General features: G+C 43.4%; 1 protein-coding gene across 10 annotated transcripts in view; it reads right to left on the bottom strand.

Annotated features, from left to right (window-relative positions):
* Positions 1 to 18083, bottom strand: part of LOC121270752 (LIM domain-binding protein 3-like) — a 171631-nt gene extending 153548 nt beyond the window's left edge. For 3 of the 10 annotated variants that reach the window (XM_041176143.1, XM_041176144.1, XM_041176146.1), the window contains exons 1-2: positions 17957 to 18083; positions 16512 to 16637 (exon numbers count right to left, since the gene is read on the bottom strand). In XM_041176143.1, coding sequence (XP_041032077.1) covers positions 16512 to 16607 — 96 coding nt within the window. In that variant the 5' untranslated portion in view covers positions 16608 to 16637; positions 17957 to 18083. Of the gene's footprint in view, positions 1 to 16511; positions 16641 to 17956 lie in introns of all 10 variants that reach the window. The other 7 variants (XR_005941600.1, XM_041176139.1, XM_041176142.1 and 4 more) reach the window with 5 other exon arrangements.
* Between the last annotated feature and the right edge of the window lie 7859 nt (positions 18084 to 25942).

Raw genomic sequence — 25942 nt, 5'->3', positions numbered from 1 at the left:
TAACAATATCCAATAATCTGGAACCAGCAACAGTAAGGTCAAAGATAAAAAAAAATTACAAACCTTAGAAGGAACCAGAAAGGAAATAATTGGGAAACAAAATTAAAATACGTCCCATTGGAGAAAAAATTGAATAGATTTAAAATCAAAATATGCTGAATACGTCTGAAACAAGAAATATATGAAAACCCTGAAATAGATAAATTAAAATAGAAAAGACACATAGCCCAGAATCAATAGGCAGAAAAGGAGGGGTGAATTTTAGTAAGAAACAGTTCAAAAATATATTTCAGGCACCAAAGGAGCTGTGGAAATGAAACCAAACACCAGGAGGAAGCGCCACTTCAGTATTGTAGCAAGGGCATGTAAAAGAAATTAAAATGCTAAAACTTAAAAATGGACTGGGACTATTTATGCAAATGGAAAATAAAATGTCATACTGACAAATGTACAGTATTGTACATTAGACAAAATAATATGCACAAGTAGAATATAAATTGAATGCAACTAATGTAAAGTGAGTTGGTAACAATAAAGCACTTGTAACTGGCAATGTTCAGACAATGGCGCAAGGCAACTTAAAGCTAACAGAATGCTGGGATGCTTCACCATAGGTTTAATGAGGTTATGCTGAGACTTAGTTGACAACACTCTGGTCTCTGAATCGGAAGGATATGGAGTTGCGTACCACTCCAAAACTTGAGTGTACAATGTAGGCTGACACTTCAGAGCCGTGTCAAGGGAGTCCTACAAATGTTGAAAGTGTCATCTTTCAGATGACACATTAAGCCTGGACTTCAACATCTATTCAAGTAGTTACAGAGGAATCCGTGGTATCATTTGAAGAACAAGGAGTTCTTCCAATGTGCTGGCCAATGTTTCTGTCTCAATCACCACCACCAGAAACAGCCAACCCGTTATGCATCTCACTTATTGTTTATGGAGCCTTGCAGTGCCAGCCATGACTCAGTGGTAACACACTTGAGTCAGCAAGGCAGGGGTTCAAGCCCCACTCCAGAGACATGTAATCCAGACAGATTCTTCAGTTCAGTACTAAGGTAGAGCAGCACTTGGGAGGGAGGGTGGGGGTTGGGGAGGAGGAGGGATCTTTCAGATGAGACATCAAACCAAAGTCCCCATGTACCCCCTCAGGTGGGCATAAAAGACCCCATGGCATTATTATGGTCATTTATTTCAAACTGGGTGACTGCTTTGCGAAACACATTTGTTCAGTCTGCAAGTGTAACCCTGAGTTTCCAGTCACCTGTCATTTTAATTCTCCACCCTACTCCCACTCTTCACCTTGCTGTCCTCGGCCTCCAGCAGTGTTCCAATGAATCTCAAACAAAACTCGAGGAACAGCACCTCACATTTCAACTGGACACTTTACAGTCTTCTGGAGTCAACACTGAATTCAACAATGTTAGATGGTGACCTCTGCCCCATTTTATTTCCTCTATCATTGCTGGTTTGGTCTTTTTCCTCATGTAAATGCAAGTCTGTGTGTTGGATTTAATGCTCCCCCACCAGTGGGTTTGAAGGTGGAGTGGTAGGGGTTGAGGGGCAGTGGGCACGTTAAATCCAGTGGATGCTGTACTTGCTGCCTACCTGCCCGTCCCAATTTTACTAGTGGCAGGGGCACATTGGGCAGCCCTATTAAGGCTCTTAAGTGGCCAATCAACATCCACTTAAGGGCCTCATCCCACTGCTCTGAGATTTAACCAATAGTGGAAGAGTCAAGAATCCATCCTAGCAGTTTTCCCTGCAAGGCTGGTGGAGGGCAAGGTCCCTCCTTAACAGGCCCAACAGATAAGACATCCCCCACACTAGTCTGTCTACCCCAGCACCCCACTCCCCTTACCAGAGCCTGCCAGCCTGGCCCTCGCAAGATCCCCCGGACTAACCCCTGGTCCTGGCAGTCGGACAGCATGCCTCCCTGCAGTACTAGCAGTGGCCACCAATCCCAATGGTGCTGCCGTAACTGAACAGCTGCCATCTCTGATTGGCCGGTGGGATCTTCTGTCATTAAGGGGCAGAAGTCTGCGGGGCAGCCATCCAGTGCATGGGTGGGCTTTCCCTTGACCTTTTAGCTAGGGTGGGTGGGAGGAGGGGGTTTGGGGACCATGGCACCCCATTAAATCCAGCCCATTATTTGCCTTAAGTGTAATCAGTTGTCATGTTTGTCCACATGAATAGTTATTTTATGCAAAATGCTCAACGAAGCTGGGGTCTTTCCCTCAAATATGACAGCTGGCTTTTCATCCAGATATTTCTGTACAGGTACTTCTCCTGTATACTACTTCCCACATATGGGAGAGTCACATCCTGCTCCCATTCCCTGTCACTCCACCCCCAACTCCCATTGAAATTTCATCAACTATTCAGATTAATGACGTGTCAGCCAGTCTCAATGCTATGCACAGTACTTACAGATAGATCCCTGGTACAGAGGCCAAACAAAATGCTATATTCTCAAAGGAACTGAAAATAAAACCGAGCAGTAACGTGTCCCAGATAGATGAACAAGATTGCATACCAAAGGTATTGCCATCAGACTCTTCCACATTTACTGTTCACCATGCCAACTCCTCACACAGCCTTTCACAGCATCTCTTGCATACCCATCCTCAGTAGGGCGCACATTCAGGCTGCAACCAACAATTGAAAGCCTTGATATGCCCATATCTTCAAAAAGGGCTTCACAAATCAAATCACAAATACAATCCGATGCGCACTCACTCAGGCCTGGATTTTTGTGAAGCCGTGGAGACTCTAGAAACCAACCAAAATGACGGGCGAGACCCACCCCCATTTCTGACAGATCCTATTTTTGCTGGGAGGGGGGCAGGGAATGGGAGCAGGATGTGACTCCCATACGCAGGAAACCCAAATTTATGAGGGCTATTTGAACTCAGTGCATTTTCACTGGTGCAAGGGCCTTATCTCAGAGTATGGGAGTCATAAATACTCTTGAAGGGTGGATAAGGTCTGTAAAAATGGAAGCTGTCAAGTTATTTAAATGATGAACCCTTTAAAAGTTGAAGGAAAAACAGACTGCCTGTGCAAGTTAAAATCAATCTGTTCTAGCAATTACAATAGGTGTTTGTTGACATTACTCTTTGTGCTATCATTATAGCATTGTTATGTGAGATTCAAGCATGTGGACTGCACGTTTATAAAACAGGAATCTTTTATTCCACGGCATCAATCTTTGTAAACATTAATGGAAAATCTGAACTCAGAGAAACAAAATATTTACAATGGACGTTCACAGCTGGTGCTACAGACCCACCAGGATAACTTGGGAGGGTTAACTCCTGACCTCTAGCCAGCGGGTAGCAGAGTTCAGTTGCTGGAGCTCCTATTGCTAATTTCCCATGAGCATGTAATCCAGATTACCCCGTCATCCAGACATGAAGGGAATACTCCTCTCCTCGTAGTTACTCGAAATCAGCAGTGCTGTCCAGGTGGTCTGCCTAGGTCCCCACCAGCTGTTTGCCCACTCTAATACTGCCTCCCAACTCTCCAGTCACCATCAGAGGCTTTGGTTTGCCCTGTTCATGCATGAGTTGGCACTAAGTTGGTATATGGACAGTGTGAGAGGCCATTGGGGGAGAATGCAGGCATGTGTGGGCATGGGGGGGTGAGTGGTGGGCTGAGGGGTTGTGAGGGCTAGAGGGCCTCATGTTTAAGAAACAAACTGGAACAAAGGCCCAGAGAGCAGATCTGAGACGGGCCTTTTAACCAGCCCACCTTGGAACGTGCAGCCCCTGTGGCTGCCTCTAAGCCACGTCCAGGGGGCGACAGGCCTAACTCCATTCCACATCTATCTCCCTGAAGTGAAGATCCTGTCATCTGGGGTACTTCTTCCCTGAGGTGGGTGTGGGAGCCAAGAAATTTCCTAAACCCCACTACCCAACTTGGGAGCGAAAATCAAGGCCTTCAGATGGGATAATGGTTGGGCATGTTTATCATTGAATGCGCTTCTTCAATGTACACCATCTCAAAACCCTTAATTGTTTGCAGAACAAATGGCACAGAGTTCTGAGGAAACAGTCCTGAACTTAAGAGGGGTGAGGGAACTACAAGCCCTTGATGAGGCCATCCGAGACCTACTTGCACAAAAGAATGAGCGATTTAAAGATGTGAAGCTGCAGCTATCCCCTGAGCTTGGAGGCCTGCTCTTTAGTCTGATCCTTCAACACATTCTCTAACACACAGACTCCAATGTATGCCTTGGAGGCAGAATTGCGTCAATCTCGACTTCAAAGAACAGGCTATCCATGACTCAGAAGATGACTGTCCATTCAGAATGCTTCATCCCTCATCAATGTTTGTGGTTATCAGCATGTCTACACACTGGATGTAGTTAGCGAATTTGAGTAGATAGAATTGAGCAAGGAACAGCTGCACAGAAAAGTATGAGCAAGAGTTAATGGCAGTGGAATAGAAACTCGCTGACCAGATGACCAATGGCAGCCAGTGATCCCTGCACTTTCCCAAATGCAGCAGTGCACTGGCATTGGGCAGCACATCATGCTACTATGACTCGCCTTTCCCACTGAAGATCAATGTTAACCAATGCATCAATCATGTGTTTGACACATCTGAGCTCAGCACATAGCCTGATATAGAAGTGTTAGCTTGGAATTGGCCTGAAGCAGAAAAGTTGAGACGGTCATAATCTTAACTGTCACTTGTAGCGTTGTACTTATTTCCAGATTGGCTCCAGAAGGGACATTTTGCAAGGCTCTGCTGCCAGTACAAACCCTTACAAAAATATCTCTCAGGTGTCCTCAAAGCAAATGGTAAAGCTTTGCAGCAAGCTCCCTGTTAACCCAGCGCCTGTAAAGGTTTAAGTCACTATGTGGGCAGATGCGCCCATGCTTTTTGGTATGGTAAGTGGCTTAATTGTACAGATACTTGTTAATCTCTTTGGCTTGCCTTCTTTCATTTTACACTACTTCAGCCATGATATTCCATAATTTGGGCTCATTCAAATCAACCTCACAATTAAACTTTGCTTCCTGATCAGCTGAATCCCTAAAAATGCTTCATTTAAATTGGTTTTCCTGAGATTGAGGAGCAGCAATGGGCTTTTTTACTGGGTTGTTCACCAAATATGTAAAAATTTACAGTACTACTAAAATGGGATCAGAAATGTCACAAAGGGAACTTCTCTAATGCCTCTTCAAAGTAGGATTTGCAGACAAATAGGGAAACTAAATATGTTTATGTATGTTCTAAGGTCTTAATGAGAGCATGACATTGGCTCTGCACGAGCATGACAGCTCTCAAAGTGCAGCTACACCCGAAGAGTATGGGCAGAAAGGCCTGTGCACAAAACACATCTCAACCTTTCTTTGCCCAATTGTTTGATTCCTCTTCAGCACACATTCTCCATCCATGTAATCACTAGAGCTGAATGAAAAAAATCTATCCTCATTATCTCAAATATGTATGTTATCTTAAGAGAAAGGACAGGGAGCTAGTGCAAATCCGGTATTGATATAAAATGACACATCGAACTCCTCGGAAAGAGCTAAGACATTTTATTTTTCCAACGCCTTTACTGTCAAAATTATCAGGCACTTGGTTTGGAATCCCAGATCTCCAGAGATCATCAGGCGAAGAGAATGTTTACGTAACCACATCCAACTTACAGGATTCCAATACTGCACTCTTTGGTCAGTCTCATTGTGTTTATCCAGCTTCCCTTCAAATGCATTGATCTTATTCACCTCAACTATTTCATGTGGTGGTGAATTCCATACCCTAACAACACTATGGGTAAAGAAGTTACTCCTGAAGTTCTATGGGATTTATTATTGACAATCTTATATTTATGAAGAAAAGTCATTCGGACTCGGAACGTTAATTCTGTTTCTCTCTCCACAGACGCTGCCAGACTTGCTGAGCTTATCTAGCATTTCCTGTTTTTATTTCAGACTTCCAGCATCTGCAGTATTTTGCTTTCATCTTATATTTATTACCCCTTGTTCTGGTCTCCCCCACAAGTGCAAACATATAGTCAATGTCTACCTTATTAAATTCCATCAGTTCACCCACCCCCTCTCCCATTCTTCTCCTTTCTGGGGAATAGCACCCCAGGCTGATCAACCTATCCTAATGGTTCTAAACTAGTAGTAGCATCAGCTTTTATTTTGTGCAAACTGAAGACCTCGAGTCCTTGGAATGTTTTACAACTTGGATGTCACATGGCAGAGAAAAGGTTTCTCTTGCCACGGAGCAACACTACACAACAAGTGTTATTGTTTGTGATCACCCAATTGCATTCATTCCTCAATGCTAATAGCCATGCTCAGCCAGGGATTCTCCCGGCCATTTTTATTCCTTCTTGGAAGTTTAGCTGAAACATAAGGGATAAATCTGCAATCAGATGCTTCCCAAAGAGATGGGACTGACAGGAAGTGCATCATGAGAAGCCACAGGGCTGGACACACACCGTTTCACACAATGCACTCCCTGTAAATGCCATTTGCAGCTAGTTACACCATATCACCAGATTCACCACTGGTAGTTCACCGTGAGAGAAGCTTTGCAGAATCTGAGAACGAGTTGGGATGGAGAAGAATAGGGATTTGCATTGATCACAGTCACAATCCCATTTCTTACCTTATGGATCTGTCACACGGAGAAGTGCGGGTGGGCAGGGTGGAGCGAGAGAGTCGGGGAGAGCCGGGGGGGGGGTTGGGGGCAGAGCGTGATGGGGGGGTTGGGAAGAAGGAAACGAAAATGTGAAATGTAGGGAGAGAATATTTGAAAGAGACAATGAGAGAGAGAAAAAGAGATAAACTGAGCCCCATGAGAGAAAGAAAGAGAGAGAAAGTGAGGTATAAAGAAAAGATGGGAAGAGTAGGTGAAGGAAAAGAAGAGTGCGTAAGTGACATATACACAGGCAGACAGAGAGAGAGAGAAAAAATGATAACAGATGAATGGAAATCCACTGGCTTTTTAGAAAATATTTCTTTCTCTATAAATAAAATCATGTAAATGATCATTGAGGAGCCAAGCTTTGTCCAGATTAGTGTTATGGCGTCAGTCAAAAATAGTCGCAGGATCAGTGAAGACATTTGGAACTTCCTCACTAATCTGTGCCCACTGGCAACCATTTAAATATCAAAATTCAGCCTTTGAGAAACTGGCACCAGGCTTTTTCTGCCTTAACTGGAGGGTTGATCTCGTTCCATTTTTATCTACACAGTCATATGGAGAGAATCATCTGCAATGGCTTCTCTTTGCACTCTTGCATCGTTATTTCTGGAGTCACACAAGGATTTAGCCCTCTCTCATTTCTCTACTACAACCAGCCACTTGGCAACATCACCTGAAAACACAATGTACACTGACAACACCTCATCAACACCTCTCCTCACACCTCCAGTCTCTGATTTGTCACACTGCATAGTCTGACATCCATTACTGGATGAGCAGAAATTTCCTTCAACTAAATATTGTCGAGAGCAAATCTTTGGTTTTTGGTCCTGCCACAAACTCCATTCCCTAACCACTGACTCCAGTCCTTTCCCTGGTCACTATCTGCGATGGAATCGGACTGCTTGCAACCTTAGCGTCATATTTGACCCTCAGATCGTGACCATTGCTTGGGATGAACCGATCTGAAACATTAACTCCAATTTTGCGGCACAGATGTAGTCAGACTTGCTAACTATTTCCAGCATTTTCTTATTTTATTTCTTCACCACATATCCACTCCATCACCAAGGCCACTGACTTCCACCTCAATAACATTGGCCATTTGCACACCTACCTCAGCTCATCAGCTACTGAAGCCCTCATCCATGCCTTTGTTACTGCCAATCTTGATTATTCTAAATGCTCTACTGGTTGGCCTCCCATCTTCCAGCCTCTATAAACTTGGGACCATTCAAAGCCCTGATGCCCTTATCCTAACTCATATCAAGCCTCATTCATCCATTATGCCTGTGCTTGCTGGCCTAGCTCCTGGCCCAGCAACACTTTTAGAATTCTCATTATTTTCAAATATCCTCCCTATCTCTGTAACCTCCTCCAGCCCTACAACCCACTGATATATCTATGTTCCTCCAATTTTGGCCTTGAGCATCTCTGATTTTCAATGCTTCCCTACTGGAAGCTGTGCATCCAGCAGCCAAGACTATAAGCTTTGGAATTCCCTCTATAAAACTCTCAATGTCTCTCTCCTCCTTTAAAACGCTTCTTAAAACTACCTCTTTGATCTATCCTACTATTTCTTTATCGTCATATAAAGGGTTAACAGAATGGCTATGCTAATCTATGGAACACATGATGATGTAGCACTAACATCAAACAGTCATGTGCTAGGTATTGTAGGCAGCAGACAGGTAGCCCTGAAGGGAGATGTGCCTCTCCTATAACTCTCAGTGTACTTGCTGTAAATAGTGTAAATAAACTAGGTTTAAATTAATACTCTGATACACCTCCAGCTAGCATCCTTGCTAGAATCCTAGCTTAGCATGCTCTACAACAATTATGTGACTCAGGGTCCAATTTTGTTTGATCATGCTCCTGTGTAGTGCCTTGGGAAGTTTTACGACATTAAAGGTGCTATATAAATGCAAGTTGTGGTTTGCAGAATCATTGGCATTTAGAATAGTAACACAGGTTATTAAACCTCCTTCCTCCTCCTCCTCCTCCCATGTCCTAAGAGGGCCTTGGCAACTATGGATTTCCATTGGATTGGTCTATGATTATGCTTGGCAAAATACTATAATGGTTTGCTATTGCCCTCTACAGTATGACTGACCAGGAAACTCTCCCGCTCTTACCGCCTGCCAACAGGTGTATTGGAAGGATTTATAGGCTGATAATCAACCTGTTTAGCCATGTTATGAACATGTCTTTTGTGGCCATCAAGTCCTGGAGTGGGATTGAACCCAGAGCTTCTGGCACAGAGGTTGGGATGCTACCACTGTGGCAAAAGACCTCCTGTGCTGTTAACATAAGTGAAGGATACAGCTTGTTGGGCAGCTCTGACATATGTGCTCAAACTAACATTAGAATGAGATGCACTTAAATGTACAAAAACAGGGACTGAATGCAACTTGAGATCACCGACAGATGGTTTTCTAGTTATTTTGTGATTCTCCTAATTCTCTCCTAATGATCCAACAGCAGTTCCTATATCTCCACTGTATCCTCCATGAGTCAGAAGCAGTATCTTTGCCATGCTATTTTACCACAAATGAATGAGAAGCTTACATTACTCCACTTGCAAGTAATCTGCTTAATGCATTTACGCTCCACCAAAATTCACTTCAAAATAGCAGACATTCATATCATGTTCATAAATTGAAAATCAACTAATGTCTTTACCTACCAATAAGTTATAACATCAGGTACAACAACCAGCAAAATACTAAAAGCACTGCAGAGCAGCTCTATGTAAGAAGTCTGTAATGGGCCAACTATCCTTCATAAGAAATGATAAGCTGTTCTTACACATTAGTGTCTGCAGTAAAATAGCGCAGACATAAAACTTAATGCAAAATGTGCTTTTGAACATCAGAGCTCAAGGTCTCAGTGAATTCAATGAGTGAAGTGTTACAACTCCAAATCATCCTCCTTCAAGTCTCCTATATATGAGCTGTTTCTTTCAGGACAGGGTCAACTGATTTCATTCATTAAAAACGCCAGATTTTGAAAGTGCCATTAAAATTTCTGCCCCCTCTCCTTAGGTGTGCAACATAGTACATGGTTATCTCTTCAGTGTAGAGACCCTAGACTAAGTAAACAATACCTTATGTATGAAACAGAAAATATATAGCACACTGACTGATATATTCAATTCTGATCCCCAACGGCTGATCCCCAAGGGCAGCACAAAACGTCACATTGGACAAAACCAGTTTCTATTTTTCAAATCAAGTAATGAATGAACCTGCATTTCCTCAAAATGTCCCAATTTCACCAACAATTAACTACTTTGAATATGTAATCATGGTTGTCCTGGCAACAGAAAATACTGTCAATGAAACAAACCAAACTGATGTGTTGATCACAGGGTTCAATTTAGACCCAAAGGGAAAACCAGTTCAAAATTTTCAAATCCCAGTGAAAGTCAGTAATACTGGCACTAGTAATATTGGAGTAAGGTATACAAGACCAGTTCAGACAAGTTTTACTGGTACCCCTCATTTCCAAGTTTTACTGTTTTTCTCCTTTCTGTCATGGTCACTGAGGTAGTAGACATTGTTTAATCTGCAAAGCAAGCTTGAATCCTGATACTTTAGTAAAGGACAGATCATGAGGGAAGGCCATTCACCCATGCCTTACATGATGTACCATTTACACTGATGCAGTCACCCCAATTGCTGGGGAGGTGACTAACTTCAACAAACTTCCATATAGAGGAAATTCAAACCATTACACAGACCCCCATCTCCCCAAACCCCTTTTCCTTCTAAAGATATGCAAGCAAAACCTCTGGCAGCTTAATCTAATATCACAATTTGAAGTTAACCAGACCAATGACATTCCACCAAGGACACTTCAGTGTCCCCAGCTGCAAACTCTATGGAGCATGTGATTATCTTTCTGTTTTCATATCTCAATAACCTTCAATCTTTTCTCAATCACATACTATCCAGCTGCTTAGGAAAGAAATGAACCTGCATGACATTAATGGTTTCCACTGAGAATCTAATTTTCGCATCTCCTGAGCTGGTGCAATAACCTTCTGATTTCCACCCTCATTAAGGCAATGTTAATTTTACATTGTTGCCCTGTAGCTCGGCAGTCGCTATTTATGTTCAATGAAACTGATGGGTTTTTTTGCCCAAAGCAGCAGCAGCAGACATCTCTCTTCATTCCTCAAGGATGTGGTCATAAATGATCAGAGGTCAAGATGAGCCAGTCTCAGTAAACCAGTGTCATAATTCGCTCAGTTAATCAGTTGTTATCATTCATATACGCTAATAAAAAGACACACATGACCAATCTAATGCCATACCACTCCGCAATTGTACCTCCCAACAAGACCAACAGCTGCCCCAGGTATTAAATTACCTGATTGATCAGTGCAGTTTAAATCCAGTGATGAATTTTCCCCAGGTACGTCTATGCTACTATCGTATGGGTTACTCGGCCCATCGAATCCATGCTGGCCCTCTGCACAACAATCTGGTCAGTCCCATTACCACCCGTTCTATCCCCTTAGCCTGCAAGTTTATTTCCCTGAAGTTCCCATCCAATTTCCTTTTGAAATCCACAATCATCTCCGCTTCCACCACCCACGTTGGCAGCAAGTTTTAGGCCATTACGACTCACTGTATAAAAATGAGATTTTTCCTCACATCCCCCACCCTCCTATCACGTGCCCAAAACCTTAAATCTGTTCCTCCCATCCTTATCCGATCAGTTAATGGGATGAAGTGTCACGACCTAAAACGTTAACTCTGTTTCTCCCTCCACAGATGCTGCCGGACCTGTTGAGTATTTTCAGCATTTTCTGTTCTTATAACAGCTTTTCATTGTCAACCTGCCATAATCCTGTGTATCTCTATCAAATTCTCCTCAATCTCCTTTGCTCCAAGGAGAACAACCTTGGCACCTAATCCCAAATAAAACTCAGCAGATGGGATGGGATTGAATAAAATTTGTTGTTGGTTCAATTGAACAATACAATTGGGAGTAAATTTCCTCTCACTCCTAATCCTGAATTCCCTGGTCTAATAATTCCCCCATCAGAATGGCTGCCCTCTGAGGTGGTATTCTCACATAACCCCTATTCCAATGCTCCCCACAACCTTTTCCAGTCCCGAGGTTTCTCTAACTGGTTTCCCCCACTCTCCTAATGTTCCTCACTTAGTGAATGAGATTTTATTTTCAAGTCAACGCCTCTGATTCAGCTCTCCTGCATGAAGTGCCTTTGGATGTTTTATTATATTGAAAAGGTGTGCTGACAGATTAACACAATTTTAATTGTATTACTGGTTGCCATTACAGTTGCGCCAGTTGAAACATAGTCAGGGTATAAGGTGACCTTGCAACCTTCTTAGTCCCATCACCTAGCCTATTAATCAACAAGCAATGACTCACTGCCAAATGGCAAACACATCAGAACATATTAATAGACAATTTTTCGGAAAGAGAATGAAACATGGCAATTCATTACACAAACAATGACTGCCCTGCAATTCCTGACGAGTGCTTAGGAATCCCATTTGTGCAGTCAGTGGAACATAGCATGACATCACTCACCCACAAATTTCCTTTTGTTCTTGACAGTGACCTGAATCAAACAGCTGGCAGGGCATCTCAGTTTACCAGCACAACGCGGCATAGAACACAAGGGTATGGGCTCATGTCAGCAATTCATTGTTACAAATTAAAGAACCTGCAAATGGCATGAAGGCAGGGCTAGACAGTGAGTGAGCCTCTGGTCTGCAGTCTTTACCTATCATGAACAACATCTCAATATCTGTTCCAGCAGCTTGCAGGCTCTCTTCAAGACTATTTTTCTTCCACACTCTGTCCTATCTCCCAGTTCCAGTTATCTCTGAATCACAGGAAATCTTCTATTGCACCGTGCAAGTGCTGCCTCCAGAGTTTGGGTCCAGAAGATAAAACCTCTTCTGCCAATGGTGGAAAGGGACAATTTTCACAAATGGTCAGTGAGAGGAACAATATATTTAGGGCAGAAGGGTGGATATAGGATTGGAGTAGATCACAGATAAAGGATAAAGGAGGACCATGGATTTAAAGGCAAAGATTTTAAACAGGAGACTTTGGGAGCCTGAAACAATGGACAAGCAGAATTTGGTGCAGGAATTGATACAACAAAGTTTTGGGCAATTTGTTGTTAATGGGAGGTCTCGTGGCACAGGGGTAGCATTCCTACCTCTGGGCCAAAAGCTCTGGGTTCAAGTCCCACTTTAGGACTTGTTGGCCACAGAAGGAGCATTCATGATATCATTCAACAGACTGATAACCAGCTCAGGAATCCTTCCACTACCTCCCCACTATTCCCCAGATCATAAAAAGTGTGTGTGTGAAGATGCACTTAAAAAAAAGGAAGTTGGGAGATGGCCAGAATGTTGAATTACATAGGGTATGAGGCACAGAAACAGGTCAACCAGGCAATGCCAGTGTTTATGCTCCACTCAAGCCTCCCCCCATATTTCTTCATTTAAATCCACTATCATAACCATCTACTCCCTTCTCCCTCATACGTTAACCTAACTTCCCTTAAATATAGCTATATCATTCACTTGACCCCATGGTAATGAGTTCCACATTCTCACCACTCCCTGGGTAAAGAAGTTTCTTTGGAATTCCCTATTGAATTTCTTGGTGACTATCTTATATTGGCAACCTCTAGTTATGCTCTTCCCCACATGAGGAAACATTCTCTCTGTATCCACTATCAAAATTTTAAAGACCTCAATTAGGTCACCCCTCAACCTTTTTTCGTAGAAAAAAGAGACCCAGCCCATCAATCCTCTTCTAATAAGTATACCCTTGCATTTCTGGTATCATCCTTGTAAATCTCCTCTGCATCCTCTCCAATGCTTTTGTATTTTTTTTACAATAGAACTGCACACAGTATTCTAAGTGTCGCCCCATATTCGGCAGGAGTCATTTTTGCCTGGTGGGGAATGGGAGCAGGATGCGACTCTCACAAATCGGAAAGCCAAACACAGAAGGGCCATTTGAATTCAGTGCCGAGTTCAAACTGACCCCATTTTGCAGGAGCAGAGGCCTTACCCTGCAGTGTGGGAGTTATGAATCTTTCGAGAGTTCATAAATGCATTTGGAAAGGTGGATAAGGTCTGTAGAACTATCAAGCTGTAAAGATATTTACATGGCTAGCCCTTTAAAAATTGAACAACAAACTGCTTGCCTGTGTCTGTGAAAGTGAAAAAGAATCTGTTCTAGCAGTTTCCATAGTTGTTTGTTAGCATAAACCTAAGTGCAATTATTACAGCATTAGTAATGTTTGACTGCTTTCCACAGCTTATTATCACAATGAGAGAGTGTGGGCGGGGGGGTGATCTGTATGCTCAGTTTGATTGACAGCTCAAAGAGGTTATTTAAGGATTAGCTGTCTTTGATGTGGGGTTATGAGTACAAATGTTTGTTTTTATAAGGGACTAAGTACTTGAGGGGGTTTAAATATATTGAATGGACTTTCATGAATGAGAGAGTTTTATTTTAATATATAGTAAAGTCTAGAATAGATGAAGTCTCTAATAGATTTTTAGAACTTTATTTCATGTCAGGGTGGCCCCTGTGGTCTGCCGATGGTGGGTACTGGGTGAGTTGGCATGGACGGTGTAAAGCAAAGGCTGGTGATTGGAGGGCATAAGTTGGCACAGGGACTGTAAAGTGCCATAGGTATGGAGAGTCGAGTTGATATGGGTTGGCAATAAGTTGGCATAGGGGCAACAAAGGGCTATGGGGATGGGTGGTTGACATGAGTTAGCAATGGAGGATATGAGAGGCATTTGGAGATGTGTAGGGCATGGGTTGGCATGAATTGGCATGTATAAGCATGGGCAGTGGGTGAGGGGTGTGAAGAGTGACAGCTAGGGAGCCTAATGTTTAAGAAAACAACTGGGATGAAGTTCCAGAGCACTAAGGCAGGCCACTTTAACAGTCCGCCTCAGCACTCGGCAGCCAGTGGCTGCTTCAAATCCAGGCCACAATCTTCCAAATACTGCAACTGTGTCATAATAGGATAGTTATCCCACTCACATCAGAAGTGGCCAAGTAACTACTTGTACATGAGCATACTGCCACTAAGTGCAACTGCACTAAGTCAAGCTGGCAAGCTGAGTTTAATAGTTTCAGATGAATCCTTTAGTATCAATGCTATATCAGTTGCTTTGCACCACTTTGGTTAGGAAACAGTTAATTGGCCTTTGGGCATACAACAGAGACAGTATTTCACCTTCCTGATACTTCTGAAGAGTCAGCGGTTTCAGAGCGCGGGCCAATAATTGGAACCAGTTCAACACCGGCTTGCACTCCAGTGCTGATTCCATTGCTTCTAGAGTCCGTTAGAAGCCTACCTTGTTCCTTCAGGAAATTATCAACACCACACTAATGAACTCAATAATTACACAGCTTCTCTATTTGCAAGACCACATGATGTTGGCAAAGCACTCTGGAAATTATCAATAACTTACATGGCATAATGGTTTTTGGTAAATAAACAGATCTACAAAAGATAAAAGGTGCAAAATTATTAAATAGTCACTGTGGATGATCCAGTTAGAATACAACAAACAACAAAGATGGGTTTTGGTGCTTTGGGGTTTAGTGTACACAAGATAACAAGTGTCTGAATCTCTGGGCACTATATCATGCTAGATCAATTTCAAAAAGATCGAGAAAAGGAAAAGGGAGAGTGACACAAAAGATTATGGCTGTGAACAATGGGGCCTTGAGTTGAACCCCAGGAGGAAGCAGAAAAGGGTTATCAGTTTGGTTCATGACTGAACGATCAGAATTGGTACCCAACAGAATAAATAATATCTCAGAGCTCTGAGACTTTGCTTTTATAACTTTAGTGAGCATCGTGTCAATGGGTGAAGGAGACGTTCCTCTTGAACAATCACCAGGGGCATTAGGGGCCTTTGTATCAACTTTATCCTCGCTTAAACCTCAATCCATGACTTGCTCCCATCCAAGAGAAAGTCAATTTGGACCAAGAGTTTGGTTCTGCATACTGGCAACACACTTGTAGACCCAGTTTTAGCTGAGGCTGAGAGTCAGAACCTGGGCTTTGCAAACAGATTAAGCCAAGCAAATCCTGGGATCAACCCATGGAATCTGCATCAAAGGTTACAAGAGCAGCTTATGGAAGTGTCAGCTTTCGACTGATTCATGATGGAAGTATTTAGGCTTAGTATTTCACTCAGAGAATTGTAGAATGTCAGTGTGTGTCATGGGGAAACTTTCTGCTCAGACATGCTGGCTGGTCCAGGAATTGATTTAATCTGAAAACTGTACCGCTGCCCCAAGTTAGGGCAATTTTTGTTTTCATTTCCCCCCACTACCACCGCACAGTCTGCTTTCGTAATAGCAAAGGTTGAGTAATGGATGCAACACATTAGTAACAGATTGATATTGGCATCCAAACCAACACTAAAGCAAAGTACTGCAGATGCTGGAAATCTAAAATAAAACCAAAAAGTGCTGGAAATACTCAGCAGGTCAGGCAGCATCTGTGGAGAGACATTAACATTCCTTGTGTAAAGGAGGAGAATAATTGACAACGTCCCCTTTAAAAAGAGCCAATTTTGCAGTGTGGCTTGTAAACCAGAAACCATGTCATGTAAACAAAAATTGATAGCATCGAGGCCTCCAGGAGTTAGAATCTTCACAATGAGCTAACTTTTGGATGGTATCAAAATGGGTCTTTGATGGTGCTTAAAATAAAGTAACCTATCAAACAGCAGGGACATATAGCAATTGCCAGTTCCCAACTGGAAACGAGAAGCAGGCAGGAATCATTAACTTACTCTCGATATAGTAAGGGGCATGTTGAAATCCTTTCCTCCTTGCAGCCTGAAGCCCCAAGGTGCAGGGCCAGCAAGAGACACATTATAGGTCGACATCTTTCACTCTCCCGGCAGCCACTGAAGTCACTACTTGAGGAAGCGTTGGTTGGTTGTTGGGGGGTGAGGGAGAGAGACAAGAAAAGTTAATTAATAAAATGTAACAATTAAAACAAATCATCAAATTAAAAGATTTTCCCATTGAAAAAAAGGGCTGAAGTGTTGCCCAAGAATAGAAACAACTAGCCACACAGGGACAGTTCATAGCTAGAAGTGGGCCATATATGGACTATAACATAACACCAAACAGGCCAGGACTGTGTGACTCACAGCACCAATTATAGGATACAGTCACATAGATTTTTTCCAAGTTCCTTCAACTCCCCAAACCTATTCAGAAATTTTACAAGTTAAAAAAAAACTACAGGTCATCAGAAAATGATGGGGTGTAATATTATTAAAGGTATTTTAACAGACACCCATCAAAAACTTTCAAATTATATTGATTTTTAAAAAAACGATGTCTGCTGTAACATTTTGCCAATCAATGGGACACAGTGTAGTATCCTTAATAAATACGTCATTTATTTTTACGGTAACAGTGGTTTTAAGAACTTGAAAACCCCGCCATTGGGCAATTTATTTCAGATTAAAATATATCTACAACCCCGTTTACTGCCGTTTCAGCGTGACGTAGAGTTGAACAGACAACTGTTTCAGCCAGCCCATAGAGCGAAAATTCCCCTCATTTCATTCCGCCGCCCCCATCGCACCCCCAACGCTAGAGCTCGGCAATATCCACCTCATTAATAAAAATTAAACAGCAAACAAATAGTTAAAACACACCATCAAATTTCAAACTATTCTAGCCATCAACTTCACCACTTCAGTCGTTGTCATGTCACAAATAATCATTTTAAAAAGGAGCAAACTAGCAAGTCAAAATGCGCCAGTTTTCCTCTGTGACTGCAAGAGTGGGGTGGGGATAGTTTGTGACACTTAATTGCTCATATTAATAAGCGTCGAGCAAAGGCTTCTGTAATACTCGCAGCGAGACACAGGGAACTGGAAGTTTATTCTGGGACAGCAGAATTCTAACATTCAGCTAAATTTGGAAACATAGCCAGTATAAAACGACAGGTGAAAGCATGCATTAAGTCTCCCAATTTTTTTAACCGCTTTCTAAGCCGTTTTTTCTCCCCTTACACACAACCAACCTTCTTACTGACCCCCCCGGGAACCCCCGACTACAAGCTAAAGCAAGGGGAACATAAATAGTTATCAAATAGATTAAATGCAGCGAACACTGCACTCTCCTTTTGAGCAACTAAAAACGCTGCAAATGGAGCCTGGAGAAGAAAAAAAAAACGCGTCCGAAGGGGTAAAAGCAAAAGAGGTATTTGGTGTACCTGGCTGCTGCTCTTTCTTGCCTTCGTCCTCTGAAGCGAAGCAGCTGGGTATCAGGAAGCACATTTATCAGCTGCCAGCCCCGGGGATGACGTGAGCTGATGGGTCTTGACAGCTGGTGGGCGAAGCGCTGAGTGGGTTAGGGTTAGGTGATCAATGCGAGTAGGGGACATTTAACAAAGGGAGGGGGGTGGTGGTGGTGGTGGGTAAGGGATTGGGACAGTCTCCAAACCTGCCACGTGAGAAAATGCATCTCTCCCCCCGCGCTGCAATAAGTGCAAATGTGGACTGGAGTTGCAAATAATTGTTAAGTTGTGTTAATACCCGCGTTAGTTTAATGTTCAATGGACTTTCATTCATTGGAGAGGTGGGGTGGGGGGTCGTACGTATCCCTGAAGATGTGCTGGGGAAATCCCTTAAGGTCCCTCGCCAAGGATTACACGGGAGTTTCCTGGGAAGTTTAAACTTGCCACGGACAATTACCCTGCACCTGGAACCATCCAATACTGGTTCCCATTCTCAGGAAAATAGTTACCCAGGAAAAGTTAGAAGGATTAAAACCACCTCTAACTCCTGGGTAACTATGGTATTGACACTACCCAATACACCGATTACCCTCCTGACCCCCAACTACCCCCCACTAACCCCTATCCCCCCAACTATCATCCCAACTGCCCTCCACTCCTGACTACCCTCCTGACTCTCTGACTAACCCTCACCAACGCCCCCCACTGACTACCCTCCAGAGCCTCTGACAACCCTCCTCACCCCAACTACCGTGTCTTCCGATGACCCCCCTGACTACACCCCCTATCCCCCTGACTGACCTCCCAAACCCCGTGGCTCATCCTACACCCCCATCCTAACTCCTCACATTGTGATCCGCCCTTCCATTGCCATCTCCTTCTGCCCCCTCCTCTATAACCCACCTTTGGATCTACCCTCCCCCTCTCCTCCACTCTGTGATCACAGCTCATTGCACTTTCCTCTCTTTGACTGAACATTAAGAGGATGCGATGGCGTAGTGGTATTGTCACTGGACTGGTGATCCAGTGATCCAGGGTAATGTTCTGGTGACCTGGGTTTGAATCCCAATACGGCAGTTGGTGGAATTTGAATTCAATAAAAATCTGGAATTAAAAGTGGAACCATTGTCGATTGTTGTAAAAGCCCATCTGGTTCACTAATGCCCTTTAAGAAAGGAAACCTGTTGACCTTACCCAGTCAGGGCTAAATGTGACTCCAGCAATGTGGTTGACTCTTAAATGGCCTAGCAAACCACTCAGTTGTAACAAAGCCACAAAAAAGGAATTCAACTGGACGGACCACCTGACATCAACCTAGGCACTGAGAAAAACAATGGCAATCTCAGCCCTGTCAATCCTGCAAAGTCCTCCTTGCTAACACCTGGGGCCTTGTGCCAAAATTGGGAGAGTTGTGTCTCACAGGCTAGTCAAACAACAGCCTGACATAATCATCCTCATGGAATCATACCTTACAGATAATTTCCCAGACACCACCATCACCATCCCTGGGTATGTCCTGTCCCACTGGCAGGACGGGTGCAGCAGAGATGGCTGCACAGTAGTACACAGTCGGGAGGGAGCTGCCCTGAGAGTCCTCAACATCGACGCCAGACCCCATGGACAAGGAAACCTCCTGCTGATTACCACATACCGCCCTCCCCCAGCTGATGAATCAGTACTCCTCCATGTTGAACACCACTTGAAGGAAGCACTGAGGGTGGCAAGGGCTCTGGGTGGGGGGCTTCAATGTCCATCACCAAGAGTGGCTTGGTAGCACAACTACTGACTGAGCTGGCCGAATCCTAAATGACTTAGCTGCTAGACTAGGTCTGGGGCAGGTGGTGAGGGAACCAAGAGGGAAAAACATACTTGACCTCATCCTCACCAACCTGCGTGCTGCAGATGCGTCCGTCCATGACAATATTGGTAGGAGTGACCACTGCACAGTCCTTGTGCAGAAGAAGTCCCATCTTCACATTGAGGATAACCTCCATCATGTTGTGTGCTATTATCACCGTGCTAAATGGGATAGATTTCGAACAAATCTAGCAACTCAAGACTGGGCATCCATGAGGTGCTGTGGGCCATCAGCAGCAGTAGAATTGTACTTGAACACAATCTGTAACCTCATAGCCTGGCATATCCCCCACTCTACCATTACCATCAAGCCAGGGGATCAACTCTGGTTCAATAAAGAGTGCAGGAGGGCATGCCAGGAGCAACACCAGGCATACCTAAAAATGAGGTGTCAACCTGGTGAAACTATAACACAGGAATACTTGCGTGCCAAGCAGCATAAGCAGCAAGTGATAGAACTAAGTGATCCCACAACCAACGGATCAGGTCTAAGCTCTGCAGTCCTGCCACATCCAGTCGTGAATGGTGGTGGACAATTAAACAACTCACTGGAGGAGGAGGAGGCTCCACAAATATTCCCATCCTCACTGATGGGGGAGACCAGCACATCAGTGCAAAATATAAGGCTGAAGCATTTGCTACAATCTTCAGCCAGAAGTGCCGAGTGGATGATCCATCTCGGCCTCCTCCGGAGGTCCCTAGCATCACAGATGCCAGGCTCCAGCCAATTCAATTCACTGCACGTGAATTCAAGAAATGGCTGAAGGCACTTGATAGTGCAAAGGCTATGGGCCCTGACAATATTCTGGTAATAGCACTGAAGACTTGTGCTCCAGATCTTGCTGCGCCCCTAGCCAAGCAGTTCCAGTACAGCTACAACACTGACATTTACTCAGCTACGTGGAAAATTGCCCAGGTATGTCCTGTACATAAAAAGCAGGACAAATCCAACCCAGCCAATTACTGCCGCGTTAGTCTACTCTCGATCATCAGTAAAGTAATGGAAGAGGTCATCAGCAGTGCTATCAAGCAGCACATGATTAGCAATAACCTGCTCACTGATGCCCAGTTTGGGTTCCACCAGGGCCACTCAGTTCCTGACCTCACTACAGCCTTGGTTCAAACATGGACAAAAGAGCTGAACTCCCGAGGTGAGGTGAGAGTGACTGCTCTTGACATCAAGGCAGCATTTGACTGAGTGTGGCATCAAGGAACCCTAGCAAAACTGGAGTCAATGGGAATCAAGAGGAAACCCTCCGCTGATTGGAGCCATACCTTGCACAAAGGAAGATAGTTCAGGTTGTTGGAGGTTAGTCATCTCAGCTCCAGGACATCACTGCAAAGTTCCTCAGGGTAGTGTCCTCAGCCCAACCTTCTTCAGCTGCTTCATCCATGACCTTCTTTCCATTATAAGGTCAGAAGTGGGGATGTTTGCTGATGATTGCACAATGTTCCACACTATTCATGACTCCTTAGATGATGAAGCAGCCCATGTCCAAATGCAGTAAGACCTGGACAATATCCAGGCTTGGACTGACAAGTGGTAAGTAACATTCAGACCACACAAGTGCCAGGCAATGACTACTGCCAACAAGAGAGAATCCAATCATCGCTCCTTGATGTTCAATGGCATTACCATCACTGAAGCTCCCATTATCAACATCCTGAGGGTTACCATTGACCAGAAACTGAACTGGACTAGCCATATAAATACCGTGGTTATAAGGGCAGTCAGAGGCTAGGAATTGTGTGATGAGTAACTCACCTCCTTACTCCCCAAAGCCTGTCCACCATCTACAAGGCATGAGTCAGGAGTGCGATGGAATACTCTCCACTTGCCTGGATGAGTGCAGCTCCCACAACACTCAAGAATCTTGATACCATCCAGGACAAAGCAGCCGCTTGATTGGCACCACATCCACAAACATTCACTCCCTCCACCACCGTCGCACTGTGGCAGCAGTGTGTACCATCTACAAGATGCACTGCAGGAATTCACCAAGTCTCCTTCAACAGCACCTTCCAAACCCATGACCGCTACCATCTAGAAGGACAAGGGCAGCAGATACATGGGAACACCACCACCTGGAAGTTCCCCTCCAAGTCACTCACTATCCTGGCTTGGAAATATATCGCCGTTCCTTCACTGTCTCTGGGTCAAAACCCTGGAACTCCTTTCCTAACAGCACTGTGGGTGCACCTACACCACATGGACTGCAGCGGTTCAAGAAGGCAGCTCACCACCACCTTCCCAAGAGGATTTGGGAATGGGCAATAAAAGCTGGCCCAGCTAGCGAAGCTCAGATCCTGTGAATGAATAATAAAAAAATTTATTGAGCTCGTGTAGTTTCAAGGATTCATCAATTCTCCGCAGAGATACATGGCACCCTCTGTGGATCAATTGCTGAGCAGTTCCAGATGATTGTTTGCTGTATCTCCTGATTGATCTGGTGGCTCAGAACCTGCCGATTAAGACTTTTAAAACTTAGAATCTGAAATTTTTAGCAACTACATGAAATCAAGTATTAATATCAATGTCCATACATTCCTTAATAATGCATTACTGCAGAATAATGTGAAAATAATTAGAAATTTCAATGAAATTCCACACATAGCATAAAGTTCCTTCCAGTAGTCAATGATATGACCTACATATATAACTGCATATACTCCATTTGCATTGTACTGATCATTCTCTTGTGATTTTGCAAGTTCAGCATCTAAAGACTATTGTCAAAAATGCAGTTGTTCAGCAATAATAGTCTCTTAAAAATTATTTTCTCAACTCTCTGAAAGGAATATGTATTAATTCGCAGTTTCATAGACATAAATCGTTAAATCACAGAAGGAGGCCATTCAGCCTGTTATGTCCAAGCTGGCTCGCTGCAAGAGTAACTCAGGTAGTCCCCTCCCCTGCCCTTTATGGTAGCACATTTGGAAAGTTATAGGACAGTCAGGCAGCATCAACATGAAAAGGAAATTATATTTGACAAATCTATTGGAGTTCTTTGAGGATTAATGAGCAGGGTGGATGAAGGGGAACCAATACATGTGCTGTATTTAGATTCCCAAAAGGCATTTGATAAGGTGGCAGACAAAAGGTTACTACACACGATAAGAGTTAATGGTGTTGGAGGCGATATATTAGTGTGGTTTGAGGATTGGCTAACTAAGAGGAAACAGAGTCGGGGTAAAAAGGGGCCATTTTCAGGTTGGCAAACTGTAACTAGTGGAATGCCACTGGGATCAGTGTTGGTGCTTTGAATATTTACCATCTATAGTACTGACTTGGCTGAAGGGACATAGTGTATTGCCAAATTTGTTGACCTTACAAAGATAGGCAGGTGTTACAAATACAAAGTTTATAAGATTGTTATGTTTTGGGAATAAATCTTTAATTTAGTGTAAAATGGAGAAATGAAGGAGGGTCATGTAACCTGTTCTCCATTCTGCTGACAGTAAACCTGAGTGGTTTGAGTGTTAAAGATTACTGGAAAGAAGGTGCAAGATATTCACGCTTGTAAACAATTGCAGAAACATCTGTAGATAGACTGTTAGTCTCCAGAGTCCCAGAAAGGCGTCAGGAGGAATGTCAGGTTTTGTACATAGTTATACTTTAACTTTCTATTTAATTTTAAGATAGAATGGAGCTGGAAGTCTAACGGAAAGCTAATTGGCAATATCTATGTGATTCATGTTGCTACGGAGATGGACTTTGAGAGGGAAGGATCCATAGGAAACCATTTGTGTATTGCTGAAAAAGAGACGAATCCAAGCTTTTCACCTTGCACTCATCAGGACACTCACAAGAATACTAATATACGGGGGAAAACAACAATTTATACTATACGTGAAGAGAGTGCTGATTGGTTGGCAAGTGACATTGCCATAGAGAATGCACCACTGATTGTGACTGACAGTTAACTGCCAAGCATTGTTTGAAATTTAAACCTTGCAGCTTGACCCCGATTGGTCAAGACATTGCCTTGAGGAATGAATCAGCGAATGGCTGTCATTTATTTTGTTTAGCTGAAACAGGCGCAATGTATGTACATGTTCTTTCTGTCTGCAAAGAACATGGCCCTGTGTATTAATATATGTAGCTTCCAGTACACACAAATACGCCATCTGGGGGGCCCAACTGACAATCTTAAATTGGTTGTCAGCATAATTCTTTGCACATTAAGGATTAATCAGCAAATGTTGTCCAATTGCGGAATCACATCTAATGTTGGACACTGTGTTTTGAATTTTGCAAGCACGGACTAGTTGGGTGCGGTCTGTACCCTGCCCATTGTGAACAGCGGCTGGGATATGCTGTTTGATATGACCCATCAGTCTTTGGGATGTACGGCCTACATACCTAGCATCACACTGGCACTGAAATTCATATACCACATTACTCATTTATTTGATAGGCAGAACATCTTTTTGGCTTGTGTTGTTACTACATAGTAGCAGTGTGAAACAGCTGGTTTCATCTGTTGCTCAAATTTTTGAGATACTTTGCCCTTCCAGAGTAATCTGAGGTAGACTGGACATTTTTCAGGGCTGAAAGTGGTGGCCTTAAGCCTGTTCATGAGTTTCCGTGATATACAGTGTGAAATGATCTAGTCAGGGAAGACATTATCCTGCAGGATGCCTTTGACGTGCCCTATTTTAGCATCAAGCTTGTATGGTGAGCAAATGCCTCGGGCCCTATTTATGAGGTTGCCGATAATACCAATCTTGTAGCATGTGGAACTGTAAGAATCCCAAAATGTATATTGACCAGTGAAGGTCGGCTTGTGATAGATTGTGGCAGATTTCTCAACTAGTACATCAAGGAAGGGGGAATTCATTTGACTGCTCCATTTCAAAGGTAAATTTGAGCACAGGATGGAGCCCATTAATACATGTAAGGAAATTGTTACATGCAGCTGTGAATTTAAATATAGCAAGCATATCATCCATATGTCAGAAATATGTGAGGGGTAGGAGGTCAGGTGTCATTCAATCAAAAACACATTTCTCATGGAATCCAACAAAGATGTTTGCGAGAGCTGAGCCTAGAGGGGACCCCATGGCAACACCAACTATTTGGGCAAGCATGGTGTCATTAAAATGGAACTCAACTGCATGAGTTGCCAAGTTCATAAGTTCAATGAATACTGATTCACATAATGGTGGCGGGTCTAGATCGCCATGATATAGTACTGCAGCACAAATATCTATGGCTTCCTTAAGTGGAACATTGGTAAATAGGCTAGCAATGTCAAATGAGCACATGGACACAGCATTGGTATCCATATGCAAGTCCCGTATAGCCTTTGCAAATGTGAAGGAATCCTGCACCGTGTATGTGGAAAAGTTGGTCAAAACTGGTTGTAACAATTCCCCCAACCATTTGGCCAGTTCACGTTGTGCAGAACCAGTCATAAATAAGATGGGGTGTAGAGGGACATCACTTTTGTGTGTCTTGGTCAGTCCATACGCACGCAGACGTAGTGAGCCGGGAGAACGAACTCTGTCATATATCACACAGTACCTCATTGCTCTTACACAAGTCCAGCAAGCATTTTTTAGCTTACTTTCGAGAAAAGCTGTCTGGTCATGTTGAGCAGCAGGTCCAATGGATAGGAATTTGGACCTGTCATTATAAATGGTGGGTATTTTGCTGATATAGTCAAGCTTGTTAAGGATGACTACTCCTGTCCCTTTGTCAAAGTTTACTGTTGTATATGTCTGGGTTGGTCTTAAGGCCTTGCAATACTGTAAGCCATTCACATTGCATATGAAAGTCAGACAGGTCATTCGGAATCCCACAATATGCATGCACTAGGCCAGCTAGGCACACTTTCAAAGATTCAGGGTCTTCAATGGGTGCTGATTTGTGGCGGGATCGTTGGGAGCAGTGGAGTTCAAAGTCAGCTAATACCTCTTCCCGTTTGATTTGGGATGAAGGCACACCAAAATTGAAACAATGCTCAAGAACCAACTCTTCGCTTCCTGAGAGTACAGAGCTTAGTTTGTTTAGCTGAAGCAAGTACAATGTGTGTACATGTTCCTTTTGTCTACAAATAACGGGGCCCTGTGTATTAACATATGTAGCTTCCAATACACACA

The sequence above is a fragment of the Carcharodon carcharias genome, chromosome 28 (assembly GCF_017639515.1).
Source record: "Carcharodon carcharias isolate sCarCar2 chromosome 28, sCarCar2.pri, whole genome shotgun sequence".
Taxonomy (NCBI): domain Eukaryota; kingdom Metazoa; phylum Chordata; class Chondrichthyes; order Lamniformes; family Lamnidae; genus Carcharodon; species Carcharodon carcharias.
The sequence above is the reverse complement of the archived record's forward strand: the minus strand, read 5'-3'. Positions and strand labels throughout refer to the sequence as shown.